At 42.2% G+C, this 13,869-nt stretch overlaps 2 protein-coding genes and 1 long non-coding RNA gene across 4 annotated transcripts; 1 reads left to right on the top strand and 2 right to left on the bottom strand.

Annotated features, from left to right (window-relative positions):
* Positions 1–529: 529 nt before the first annotated feature.
* nsun2 (NOP2/Sun RNA methyltransferase 2) lies at positions 530–7,950 on the bottom strand. The gene is made up of 19 exons (XM_057020232.1): positions 7,731–7,950; positions 7,409–7,566; positions 7,133–7,237; positions 6,946–7,051; positions 6,770–6,841; positions 6,588–6,672; positions 6,281–6,473; positions 5,668–5,742; positions 5,413–5,543; positions 4,496–4,569; positions 4,266–4,396; positions 3,684–3,780; positions 3,370–3,581; positions 3,094–3,186; positions 2,790–2,925; positions 2,082–2,162; positions 1,520–1,658; positions 1,307–1,346; positions 530–1,216 (listed from the first exon to the last, which is right to left on the bottom strand). Exons 1-19 carry the CDS (start codon positions 7,794–7,796, stop codon positions 928–930), a joined length of 2,283 nt encoding a protein of 760 aa, XP_056876212.1. The 5' UTR covers positions 7,797–7,950; the 3' UTR covers positions 530–927.
* Positions 7,732–11,742, top strand: srd5a1 (steroid-5-alpha-reductase, alpha polypeptide 1 (3-oxo-5 alpha-steroid delta 4-dehydrogenase alpha 1)). Of its 2 annotated transcripts, XM_057020234.1 has the most exons (6): positions 7,732–7,850; positions 8,766–8,852; positions 8,968–9,134; positions 9,823–9,924; positions 11,047–11,197; positions 11,292–11,742. In XM_057020234.1, the coding sequence occupies exons 1-6, from the start codon at positions 7,795–7,797 to the stop codon at positions 11,356–11,358; spliced, it is 630 nt and encodes a 209-aa protein (XP_056876214.1). In that variant the 5' UTR covers positions 7,732–7,794; the 3' UTR covers positions 11,359–11,742. The 2 variants fall into 2 exon arrangements, with proteins under 2 accessions (XP_056876214.1, XP_056876213.1); XM_057020233.1 differs by lacking the exon at positions 7,732–7,850 and having other exon boundaries at positions 8,299–8,852.
* Positions 10,432–13,861, bottom strand: LOC130517979 (uncharacterized). The gene is made up of 2 exons (XR_008947883.1): positions 13,728–13,861; positions 10,432–11,229 (listed from the first exon to the last, which is right to left on the bottom strand). It is a non-coding gene; the product is annotated as an uncharacterized LOC130517979 (long non-coding RNA).
* Between the last annotated feature and the right edge of the window lie 8 nt (positions 13,862–13,869).

Here is a 13,869-nt window from a genome sequence, read left to right as displayed (position 1 = left end):
AACGAAGTCTGAGGCCACTTTTCTGGGTAAGAGATGCAAAACTCAGGAAGGAAATCGTGACTGTGACAACAGAACTGTCAACTGCCAGCTGTCAAATGAACCGTCTGAGCTGTCTTATGTGACAAATCACCCATTCATGGACAATCAAACAGTACATTTTTAGTTCAATCAGAGAGCACTTGTTCATCTTTGATTTCATGTATTCAGAGTTTTGTTAAATTAAAGGGCAGAAGAAAAGGACCCTGATGAAGACAGGAGAGGAAGAAAGATGAGGAAATATCTGAGATTAACGTTCATCTGATTTGGATTTGATCATTTAATTACAATTCCTGGGCCAAATTTCTTCTGCCACTGGTCCATTCCCAATGTTTCCAGCTAGACTTTTAACCAGACTGATGAATTCTGGTATAAGATTAATTAACCAGTACAATAATGTTGAATGATAAATCACAATATTAAAAAAGTAACTTGGAGATGTTTTTACTTCCATTCTTTTAGCTTTGTTTGAATAAAGATAAACAGCCTGTACTTGTTTTATATGAAGCTTTAATATAAATTGAAGGTTAAAATGGAGAAAAAAAAAGTAACCTTAAGCCAAACTTCAGGACACTGAATCTTAACCTGGTCTATAACGACCAAAAATGCAGGGAACTTAGCTGTGACAGCAATTTAATCATCTCCATAATTCTTAGATTCATCAATGAAAAAAAGCAAATGTGGATCTCTCTGAGGAGCACAACCAGAGGACAACAGATACCACATCTGGTTAAAAAACTAAAACACAGCTTCATTAAATAACTAAAAATTTGGTTACAGAAGAAGCTCCAAAACTCAAAAGTCCTCACATACTGCATCTGAGGGAATCCTACGGCATCGGCCGTCGGGAAGTTAAAAGTCTTTCCACTGACTTTTGTCCCCTCCACACCCTCAGCTGCTGGTTCCTTGGTCCACTTTAGGTTCCGATTGGCTTTCCCCACCGTTCTCTGAGTCCATCTGCTCCTCGTTTTCCCCTGCGTTTGCCTCCTCAGTGTCCTTTTCCATCCCTGCTTCACCTTCGTCTTTCCGTTTCTGCCCCAGGCCCTGCTTGTCCCTGAAGACCTCCACGCCTAACATTCGGAGATAGTGGAACCTCTCATTGCGGGGGACGAAGGCTCGGATGGACGTCTTTCCCCTCCAGCCACACAGCTGGATGGGACACTGAGGCTCAGCTGGGTTACTGGCAACACAGAGGGTTTGGATGGAGATTAGAAGAGACTGAGGACACCACTATTGGCACTATGGACATTAAACCAGAAAAGGAGCTTACTCTGGGTTGGGAATGTACTTCAACACGATGCTGCCCATACCTGTAGAGGGAATAAGAGAGTATAAAATCAGCTTGGATAACAGCTTAAACTAATCATTTCCACGTGCCAAATCAGAGATCCTCTATTCAGTCATTTGGCAAAGCCCAATATTAGTTGGATTACGGTAAGGGCATGAGCTACATTATGTATTTACAAACTTTGGCAATGCATACATATTTTCTTGGCCTGAGCGTGGGCATCATCCTGCAGTTTGCTGAGGAAAGGGTTCTCCTGGGTCAGCAGAACTTTAATATCCTCCACACTCACTCTGATTATCCTGGAGCGGATGTATGGCTGAAGAGTGTAGATGCCCTGATGGGAGAGAGCACAGACGAGGATGACACTTCCTATGCCAGAGTAATGAAATCAGATTCTTTACAGTTACACTGAGCAGTGTATGTGTGAACTCTGTTGCACAACACATGCCAGGAAAATAGCAGCAATGGCAGATATGAATGAAGAGAAAATTTGAGCAAAAATGAGGCACAAAGAGTGGACTGCAAAAAATACTCAGAGTGACACCTCATACAATTACTGTACATCTACCAAAGATCCTCTATGTAAAAGATGCACAAGAAGGAGGCCAATTTCAATCAATAATGCAGACTTCCTGTAACCAAAGTGGGGCCACTTCCCTTCCTTAAAATTGAGGATTTTCTGCCTTTTATGAATCTGCAACTACTGACTGAAATCCAAATCCTGATAACTTTAAGGTGGTTTAAACTTTAGTTTTACCTCCTGAGCCAGTCTGAAAGCGCAGCCAAACTCCTCTCCGTCACTGTTGCGAGACCACACCTTCACTCCGGTGTTAATAACCTGTGCAAAAAGTAAGCAGGAATGTCCAACACAATGGTGCTAAAATGCCATAGAGGTATAAATAAAAAGACTGGACTTTGTATTTATGGTACGGAAGACATTTACGCTTCCTTGCTCGAGGCACGGACTGCACACATTCTACTACCGTGTAAACAAAGCACTGCTGGTCTCTGGTGTCCCGGCAGGACCGTCAGCAGAATAATTATGCATCGCAAATTCTTTACCAACCCTCAGGGAAGTGAAGCTTTGCATAATATTTTAAAATGTGAACATTATGATAAGACAAACGATATTAATACTCTTGCTAAAGTGCGTAAAAGGAATAATTTTACTTTTTTTTTAAAAACAAGATAAGGTTAAACTAAGGGAGGTCTAAATTATTCAGGCAATGTACGAGAATGAACTACATTAATCAATGTAAAGATCGATTTGGCTGCATATAAAAAGTCCTGATATAGTCGTTTGAGTGTCCTGCAGCAGTTCATCAATACTAGATCTTCAGCAATTAGAATGGAATCAATTTTTTATTTGAAAACATGTCATTTATAACATTTCTGAGCAATAAAAAAGGTTTCATGAAGAAATGTGTCCCTGAATGTGTGAAGGACCTTCAAATGACAAACACACCTTTATGCGCTCACTGTTATTGAGGAGCACGTTGCGCAGCTCTTTGGAGACCATGTACAGATGTCTCTTCTTCCCCTCATGGGTCCTGGTCAGAACATTGAGCTTGGGGAAGTCAGGAGAGAGATCATAGAAAGATCTGATGCAAAACAGAAAACAAACCATATGAAACCATTAAATAGCGAACATGAAGGTGAACTGGCCTTAAAATTGTTTCAAGCCAGCATTTGATGTTATGTACCTGCAAGTAGCCACAAGCTAGCTGTAAAATAGCTGTAACGATCACATTATATTAGATTGTGCTCACTGTATGGTGGTGAAGACGGGATCTTCCTCAGTCAGGAACACAAACGGATCTTCTTTATATCCAAAGAGTCTCATCTTCTTAGAAGCTGGCGGCCTGCAAAAGTAAGAACTTTATCATTTTAATTTCTGTAGCCCCATGATTTAGTTTGCCACTGACTTACTGTTGATCCATTATGCTATATTGATACATAGAGAGTACATTTATCAAACTATAATACATGTTGCCATCAACTCTATTTGGCAGATACGTATATCCCTGTAGCTCAGTTTGACTCACCCACATATTCCCTCCTGTAGAGTGGGGGTCTCCTGAGCCAAGGAAGTACCATTGGGTGACTTCTCTTGTTCCTTGCTGTCTCCTTCCCCCTCCGGCTCTGCCCCCTCCCCCTGCACAGCGGTCTCAGGAAGGTGGGGAGCATCTGCGGGAGTTGAGGCCACCTGAGAGGCTTCTGTCTGGGCTGTTGAGAGGGAAGAAACATCCTTCCTCACCTGGGGATGAAGAAGGCCCTTTGCTTAGTTAACACTAAAAAGGTGAAGAATGCAAAGAGGAAGAGGAGCGCCGGGGGGTAGGGGGAATGGGTGAGGAAATACCTTGGGGTAGCGTTTGTTCCAAGGCATTGGAGCCTTTTTCACCAGCACGGCGACAAAAAAACCTCCAGTGTTCTGGTGATGTGGCAGAATCCTCATACTGACACAGGAAATCAATAAACAAGGATTTGAGATTTAAGGTGCCACCTACTGTGTGGATAAACTTTTTTTTTTTTTCAGAGACTCTATAAAATGTTTGTTTAAAAGTGCGACAACAGCGCCATCTACTGACCAGCACACATTTTGAATGAGCGTCAAACCAGCAGTCAGAAAAATCACCCTTATATGTACATTTCAGCATCACAATGCACGTGTATGCGTGTGTAATGCCTTGTTTGGAAGCCAGTGTTTCACGCAACTAATGAAGACTGTGTAGGCTTGCTTTTGTGAGGACAAAACTAAATTTAATCAGACATTTTGTCTTCTGAAGTGGCTGAAATAATGAATGTTTTTATTACAATGTACGCTCCTTCAGCATTGAACAGAATCTGGCGCTCAAATAGGATTGCTTGACCTTCCTCTGCTCCTATCTGTTTTGGATGGATCTATCACTGAAGATTAAGATTTGCCCGAGTGTGCACGTACCATCTCTCCAGCTGCATGCTAATAAGTTTTTCGGGGTCTTTTGGTGGGAACATGGTGGGGCGGATTTGTGTGTGACGACTGCTGGGAACCTCTGACCAGTCTGAGTACCACTGGCCTTCCTTCGTCATCAGCTGTGGAGACAAGTGGGTTGAATGCAAAGATTTCTGTTGAAGCAGGCATTTTCTTTGATAGTTCTGTTTCCTTGGCTGAAGACTAAATATTTCAAGTACCTTCCAGGAAGTGACCCCAGGCATCCACTTCAGGCCGGGCAGATCTGCCGTGCAATCAGCCAACTCCAGAGCTCCTGGTTGTGATGGTGGGAAAGAAATTACACCTCAGCAGGCAGAAAAGAGAAAGTACCGTAATTTCCGGACTATAAGCTGCGACTTTTCTTCCTACACTTTAAACACTGCGGCTTATTCTACGGTGCGGCTTATTTATGGTTTTTTTTCGTGGCGCACTATCACAACTATTGTGAATCAGTCATTTTTACTAACCCTCATCAACATGGAAAATACTAGAAGAAAAGCATATGATGCGACTTTTAAGTTAAAAGCGATCACTCTGGCGGTTGAAGAAGGAAATCGAGCTGCCGCGCATAATCTTGGCATTACGGTAATCAATGGCGAGAAGGTGGAGACGCCCGCCTGAAGAACTGATCCAAAGGAAAAATACGACAAAAGCTTTTAGACGTAAACATTGCAGGTGGCCCGAGCTTGAAAACGTTTTGGAAGACTGTGACTCGTCTCTTACGGTAATAAAAACATATACCGGTACTGAATGTTTTCGATCTCATTTTTCATATTACTATGTTGGATACCTGCGTCTTATAATCCGGTGCGGCTTGTATAAGTACAAAATTGATTTTCTTTCTAAAATTAGATTATGCGCTCTATAGTCCAGAAATTACGGTAATTGTGCTGAACCCTTCTCATTTCTTCTACACTGATAATTCTTGCATCCTGGCTCAGTCAGCAGTTAACAGAAGAACCCTTTCCCATGGTGAAGACCACCACAGAAACAGTTGAGGTTGTTTAATATTAGAAATATTCTGAAGGAACAGCCATACTGAACCAATTCAGGGGGGAATTACACTGTATTTTACATGGTTTCAGATGGTTTGGTTGCTGTGTGTTCTGTTTTTAACCTTCACTCTTCTCCAGTAGTGATGCAATGACCGCTTCATCCTCTATAGGGTTGAGGGAACAGGTGGAGTACACCATCCTCCCTCCAACAGCCAGCTGTTCCACACCACGCACGGCTATCCGCAGCTGCAGCCTGGAGAGCACACGCTAATATTAACAAAATGTTTAACTCAGGAGTAGAGGAAGCAGATTCCCATGTTGTTCAGTCATTGCATGAATTCCAGTGGTGTCACAAACCCCCATTCTCTCCCACGTACCCATGGAGATGGAGGCTGTTGCTGGTTGTCCACTTCTTCCACACATCTATGTTCTTCCTCATGGTGCCATCTCCACTGCAACACACAGAACAGACACCAGCAACAGTTAGGCAAATCTCCATTTTTAGGCCCCAAGACCAAGGCAAATCTATTTTCCAAAAATAAACCGACTAAATGGTAGGATTCAGCCAACTGCTTACATTAAAGCTGCCTAAATCTCTCTGTCTTCATTAGAGCTTCACACCCATCCATCTCCCGTGTTTTGTTTGGCAGCAATTCGCGGTTTCAGCACTACAGCTGGCCAAATTCACAACATCGTTTGCAAAAACACGCAGCTCTGATTTGTTTGAAACCGCTCAGTGCTATTATTTATGCCCTTATTTATCCATGCATCCTGATGCGCTTCATCAAATTGGTCAGATCTTATTTCATGTTTAATCCACCTCCTCTTTAAGACTTCCAAAACAGCAAACTGTCCTACTTCTGTTACCTAGTGAGCTGTTGCTGACACAATATGAGCCCAGACAGTTCATGCTGCTATGTCTGCAACACCTAATTGGCCTGTACCTGTACTTTGATAATAAAGTTGACTCTAATCTCAAGTGGCGCTGACCTGCAGGGTACGTCGCAGAGGATGCGGTCATAGAAGAGGATGCCCTTCTTGCCATCTACATTAACGTTGAGTGTTGGGATGCAAGAGGCATCGTGGTTGACGACCATGATACATGGGCTGTTGAGACGCTTGGCTTGGTGCACAAGCAGGTAACAGCGCTTGTTGTCCACATCGTTGGCAATGACAAAGCCCTCTGGATGGTAGAGAAATTCAAAAAATGAAGAAAGATTTAGGAGGTGCCACATCGACCGAGTCACAATCAAATGAAAGGTTCAGGCTCTGTGCTTAGTGGGACTGCATTGCTAACCTGGAAATGGAACGTCCATATCAGAATGGAGCATCTCAATGAGCTGCGCTGTCTTTGATCCAGGAGCTGCGCACATGTCCAGGATCTGCATAGAAACACAAACCAGTTGAGAGAAGATTCTGAAATATAACAATCAATAGATCCAGGATTGAGGGAACCTTTGAGGCAGACAGTGATTTCACCTTGTGGTGGGGCTCAATTTTCAGAAGGAGAGGAGGAATCATGCTGACGGCTTCCTGTCGACTGATGTTCCCCTGCAAAGACAAAACGTGTTTATCTTAACTTAATGCCTCCTGGCATTATGTCAAAATGTAACTCATTTATGAGGCTGCAGATGCTGAATTCATCTTTCACTCACAGACTCAGTCTCGCTGACCAGAAACTGGTGGAACTTCTCCAGCAGGGGAGATTTTCTAATAATCTTCCTGCTCATGTTGGTGTGCCAGGCCTGCTCATCAGGATACCTAGAGATGGAGAAGCAAAATTTAAAGAGAACTTCTAGTCTGCTTAATGTCTCTACCGCTGTGAAATTAGTGAAATCCTACCAGCTTAGGGGCTGAGGAGCTTCGATTGTCTGGCCATCAATCTCCAGTTCCAGAATATCCTTAAAATATTTGTCCTTCAGGCAATGGAGGATTTCTTTGGCATGGCTGGAACACAATATATAGTCACATTATTGATGGTTTTTTTTTGGGGGGGGGGGGGTTAAAAATAGTACAGCAGATGTTTGGTCCTCAGTCTTAATTAATGCATTGTGTATTCTTGCACAGATCTAGATGTTAAACCTTTGCAACATTATCAGACTGCAAATAGATGCGCACCTCTTGTATCCTGTGATGCGGATGGTTGCAGGAAGTGGTTCCCTCATTGCCTCCATAAAATGTTCAAACTCTCCATCGGGCACCAGGCCTTGTTCCTTGTAATAGTGCTCAAAGAGTTTATTCTCTTTGACAATGTCAGCATAGCCTGCACCCCAGCCCTACAAACGTGAGTGGATGGTTAGATGCAACATAATAAACGCAGTCATATCTTTCTATGGTAGGGTGAAAAGATTAAACTTGGACATTCTACAGAATAGGCGCTTTGCACAACCATTTACGGAGACGTAAATGCAAGGACCCGGCGCAGATTTGCAAGTCTTACAGCGTTGTCTCTGCTGTCTCTGCCAGCAGTCTGGTTCTTCTGGCGCTGCCTGCTTCTTTTCCCCATGTCGAAACGGCGGACAACGCTGAGGAAAAGTCTTCGGGAAAACGTGGTAAAAGGGTATAGTTAAAACAACCCTTTGATTTTGCAAATCAACAATTTACTTGGCGATTGAGGGTGAAACTGGGCTACTGTGTATCCTCGAAACGTGTTTCCTCTGACGCACGTGAATGAGGACCTTGGGAGGCGGCCACCCTACCCGCCTGAACTAAATTCACCTTTCTCCTTTATTGCTTATTTCAGAGTATTTCGAAAGCTTTTTTGTATTAAAATATGAAGCTGTTATTTTAAATTAAAAAAAACAGACAAAACGTACACATGTATTTAGTTCACATTGCATCGTTTTAATTAGGTTGCGTCGACTTAAATACATCCAAAGACTAATATTAAAGATTTAATGTCGTTATAGTAATGACATTGTAGCATATTACGTAAAACTGTGTTATATATTGGCTTATGAATATGTATCGCTGACATCGGACGTGCCACAATATTGATAATCAAATATGCATTTTGATTGGCTTGCAAGACCTGACGCCAAATAATGAAGGCCTATGATTGGCTCCAGGTTATGTACCGTCCTGTACATACATTTGTAGCATGAACGTCTATCCTATAGCATGCACTAGCAGTATGATAGGAGGCAAGTATATGTGTTCCCTTTGAGTTAAGGGTTCGTTTGTTTTTAAAAAAACAAAAACAAACAAAAAAACCCAAATATATATATAGTCGTATTCGTGCAGCAGCAGTGATGGACGCCTTACTTTCCGCGCTGTTTTCCTCTGAAAAGGAGGAACTGTACATTTTAGACTGCTTGGCTTACTTTATGGTTTTCATGGCAGCCTGCTGTTTCGTTACTTTGCTTTTCGAAAATGTGCCATACGGACGATATTCTACCAGCAAGTATGGATTCCCAGTTAATGCCAAAGTTGCATGGTTCATTCAGGAGCTTCCTGCGTTCCTTGTTCCTTTCAGCCTGCTTGTTTGGACATCTTCAGCGAGAACGTCATTATTACCCAACCAGCTGCTAATTGCTATGTATTTCTGTCACTACGTTCAAAGGTGGGTTTTCACTTAAAGTTTCACCTTTATTACTTGGCATGCTTCTAATATTACACGAGTTGCATGATGTCAGAGTGTCAGAGAAATAACTCGATAATATGCGATTCTGATGCAGGGCTCTTATTTATCCGTTCTTAATCCGAGGAGGTAAACCAACACCGTTCGTCTCATTTGCTCTGGCCTTTGTTTTCTGCATCTATAATGGATACATGCAGATCAGATACCTAAGTCACTATGCTGTTTATCCTGCACACTGGTTCACACATCCATGTTTTATCACAGGTGAGTGATCGCTCCACACTTTAACGTTCATTGCAACACTTTTTTTGTTGTGTCTCTGTTGTAACTTACTTTAACATGTAATTTTCACATAACCTCTTTTCTGCCATTTAATAGTTTACATTCATATGTAAATGATTGCTTTATGGCAGGTGGGCATATTAAAGGATGTATGGCTGATGGATATAAAATCTCTTTTAAATTCCCGGCCCTCTCAAACCATGTAAACTGAAAACATTCATGGATTTATTCTCCAGACGTTATTTTAAGAAACCTCTCATTCTTGCCAGATGTTGCTCTGCTGCTTAATACTTCTTAAGGTCATATTAATATATAAATCATATACATTTTTCACACTGTTGAGGTTTAACAGTCTGTCTTCAGTGTGGGCTGTGTTTAACTCTATTTAATCGTGTTTATTTTACAAGATACTTTACCTGCCATCGTAGTGTTCCATAAGGTTTATTTCAAGTCCTACAGAGTTCTGCAGTAGAATAGAATTCTGAACATGAAAATGATGGGATTAAGTTGGGAATAGACCATGTTTGTGTACCCATGTAACAGTGGGAGGCAGTTCTAAGTGTAGGTAATTTCATCATCTTGCGTGGAGGAAATAAATCAAATACATGTTTGAGTTGACAGGCTTTTGATTGACTTTGGTTGAAGCAGCTTTCTCTGGCTCTGTCTCCAGGCTCTGTGCTGTGGTTCACGGGGTGGCTGGTAAATGTGCACTCTGACCACATCCTCAGGAACCTGAGACAGCCGGGAGAGTCGGGATACAAGATTCCCACAGGTAAAAACAACTGCTGGAAAACTTACCTCTTATAAACCACTGCAAATATTTCTTCTGTTCACATTATAGCAGACCTGTCACTGAGTAAAACCCTGGATACTATACTGTTAAAGAAAAACTCTGAGGCTTTAATAAGCTACTCTGTATTTTACTGTGTACTAAATAGTGATGGGAGTTGGCTTTAGAGATTTTTACTCCCACTGAGGGGGAACAGGAAGCATTAATCACATCACTGCACAGACAGCTATGTGGTCTCTGTGTCACGGTGCAACATGATAATTTTCTGGTGCGGTCGCCTGATTATACAGGATCACACTATAAGCACAATCACAGGTTGTTGACAGGGGAGTTAAACCGGTGCAGCTTTGACATTAATACTGTGCTTGTGTGTCTGACTCACAAAGTATAGTATAGTGTGGTCTTCTTTATGTGATGGATTTGTGAGCCCCCACTTGAAAATATTCATTTTAGTCAGAAAGCTGTCCCCCTTCAATAAGGAACACCATGCAAATGTAGAGTCACTTTAATCCAGGATTCAACCTTTAATCCAGTGTTCATGACACACTACAAACATTTAATCCACTAATAATAAATTCTGCCTTACTCAGATGAGCTTGTGTCTTTAACAGGTTTGTTAATTTACACCATTGGCCATTTCATTTTGATTTTCCCCTTTTAAATAAGTAAATCAACAACCATTGAGATGCATTTACAGACGAACCAGAACACGTTTGCAACACCAGGAGTCAGAACTTGCACTAAATCTGTTGAATCTGTCCAGGACCCTCAAGGATAATAAAAGGGGAGAGACAAGGAAAGAGGAAGCTGTAAGCTCCAAACGAACATCCAGGGAAATGTGGAATCTCCTCAGCAAAGACTGTTATTTTCTCATAATGTAGTAATTTTATTGCAGTCGACAGTACGATCGACGGTTGGTTTTTCACGGCTGGTGTGGTGCTGTCAACTCAAATTGTACAGAAAAAAAACACTTGATATCATTAATAATGGGACAGAAAGAATTCAGCCAGCAGGGTGTTGCGTTGAAAGAGTGAAAGATTTGGGTCGTAACGCTCTGTTGGATGTCAGACGGGATGAACATACCTGTCTTAATTCCACCAACAGGTGGAATGTTTGAATATGTGTCAGGAGCAAACTTCCTTGGAGAGATAACAGAGTGGGTCGGCTTCGCTCTGGCCGGACACTCGGTTCACAGCGCAGCCTTCGCCGTCTTCACCGCAGTGGTCCTCGCCAGCAGAGCTGTGGCCCACCACAAGTAAGAATATCAGCGCACGCAGCAAGTTTTGGCTGTAATAACAGAAGAAAATGGACTCTCACTCTTTCTTTCTCCTTTTCTTCCTTCCCCACAGATGGTACCTGGCTAAGTTTGAAAACTACCCCAAACAGAGGAAGGCTTTGATTCCTTTTCTTTTTTGAAAAGACTCTGGGATTTGGAAGCCTAGAAAAGTACTGATTCTTTGAGTGGCTAAGAATAATATTGGTGCCTTGCTCAAAGGTACCAATATTATTCATTAAAATCTGGTTCTCTCAAGTTGTCACACGCCTTTATGGAGAAAGTAGAAGCAGTAATGTGGTCCTGTAAAGACTGAAACTGTAGCAGTTCAGTTCAGCTGCTGGAGCACAAGGAAAATCAAATACCGCTCAATAACTCACTCTTGCCTTAAATGAGAAATCTGGAATGCAGGCTCGATATGTCAGTCCTGACGGGTTACGTTTCTCTCTTGAACGAAAAGAACCTGCAGCTGGTCAACCCGACAAAGCGTCAAGCGTTCAAGAACTAAAGTTAATGGCAAAGTTTCATCGCGGTTGTCACATTTTCTTTTAGATTAAATACCCGGGCTGCTGTTCATTTCCACAATGGGTAGCAGCCAAGCTCACGTCCATATGAGTTTGACTTCATTTTAACTACATTAACTACATTGGTCATGTTTTTTCACACGGTTTGAGCCGTGTCGGTGTGATTAACAGAGCCAAAGGCTGATGCAGCTAAAGGCCATGCGTACGGCCGTCCTTCACAATCCAAACTGGTTAACTCTGTTTCCACTGAATCCTCTAACCAAGTGTGCTGTAATTGCGTCAATATATTACACAGCCTCCATTTATACCAGACTGCTATGGCTCCCTGCACAGAGCTGAGAGAAGAAAGAGTTACTTTGCAGGCTGCTCATCATATTTTACTGGTCCATAAATTGAGATTGGCTTGTCAGAGACTGGCCCCTAATAAAAATGCAAACAGGGCAGTCAACAGAACTACACTTTTTCCAATTAAATAGGAGTGGCTTTTTCCTGCAAATTATATATTACATATGTGACATTATAGGCAGTAGGATAATGAAACGTCCCTCTTTAAATTACAGATTTTACGTGCCGAGTAGGACCCAAAAGGTGCCTTTCTTTGCCTGTAGGTGGCGCAATCTGCATGGACCTTATAGGGTTGTGGGCCTGCAGCTGGATGTTGATTGTTGTTATGTTGTATATAACCTCGCAGTTGGGCTGACACCATTGGCGACAGGCTGGTGAGCATGAATGTAAAATGGCTGTTGATACAACCGTGTAGCTACAGCCTTCTGGTAATATGGATGGAATATCTGGAACCTGCTGCTGCTTCATTGTTATTCAGGACATGTTTCAGGCTTCTTTTTTAAATATCTGCAATTACAGTTTAGCCTTTGAGCATCGTACAAACTTGCACTCTTGCACAGACAAGGTGTGTTAGACAATGTGTGTCACGAGCCTGTCACCATATTTTGACCCCCCCCCCCCTTTTTTTGCCTCACTTATATTGTTATTTTATGTTATTCTATTCATTTTTAATTTTCATTTCAGTTTTTACAACATGATAAGCTAGAGAAAAGAGAAACAGTATTTCAGTTCATCTGTATGTTCAAAACATGGAGTGAATTGATAATAAAGTATCTAGAAGTACGGTAAGTCAACCTGTGTTTTAAACCTGTTAAAAATGAGACAAGCCATTCTTCAAATCACCAAAATACTGGCACACGTGTCTGTCAGTGTGCATAACAGACATGAGGTTGACCTATTCGATCTGATGTGTCGCTCGAACGCCTGTTTCCACGTAATGATGGAGTGAGAAAGATAGAAGAGCATTTCCAAGGGCGTGCAGTGGAGTGAGCAGCTGTGTTACACACAGAGCTGCACATCCTCGCTGCCATATATTTTGCTCTGGGGGGCTTTCCTTGACTCTGTCACATGCTGCACGTGAGTAGTAATGGCGTAGGGGGGTGGGCATTATGCAAGACAGTCCCTCTCCCCCTCGCTCATGTTTACATGCAGGAGATGCAGGTTATGCCTTTATTCAGCCTGCCTCAGCTCCATCACGCAGTTTAATGGGCTAGAATATGGCCGTTGGTGCAGCCAGGATCAACACCACCTGTGAGCTGTTTTTGAGAGCGTGATGCATGGTATAGCTACATCAGTAATAATAAACAGAAAAAGAATGAGCTCAACTTACACTTGGATAATAAGAAAAAGGCTTCCCCACTGAAATGCTTTGTAAGCCTTTAGTGATCTATGAGTGGCATTTTGGTAGACAGATTTTATTAGGACTTCAAGCCGTCTTTGCCAGCAGGGAAAGGATGAAACTGTTTTCAGAAGAGTCATGTTGCTCTGTTGCTATCATTTTCCTTTTGAAAAATAAATTACGTTGCAACTAACTGTGTCAAGTTTTCTTTTGCATTATAACTGTCTTCGCGTTTAATGTTGTATGTAATGAATCTGCTGTTATGCTAGATAGTCTTTTAAGTTTTGTTTCGTTTGAAATGAACCTTTAGTGTGCAGCCTCATAGCGACGGGGGATCCACTCTGAAACCACCCACTTTGGTGACGGGGAGGCGGGGGGATACAGTCGGCGTTGTCGCCCTGCTCTCTGGCTTCCTCAGGACTCCTGTCGGATACTTTTAGCTCTCC

This window comes from Takifugu flavidus, chromosome 21 (assembly GCF_003711565.1).
Source record: "Takifugu flavidus isolate HTHZ2018 chromosome 21, ASM371156v2, whole genome shotgun sequence".
Lineage (NCBI taxonomy): Eukaryota > Metazoa > Chordata > Actinopteri > Tetraodontiformes > Tetraodontidae > Takifugu > Takifugu flavidus.
This window is presented reverse-complemented; position numbering and strand designations above follow the sequence as displayed.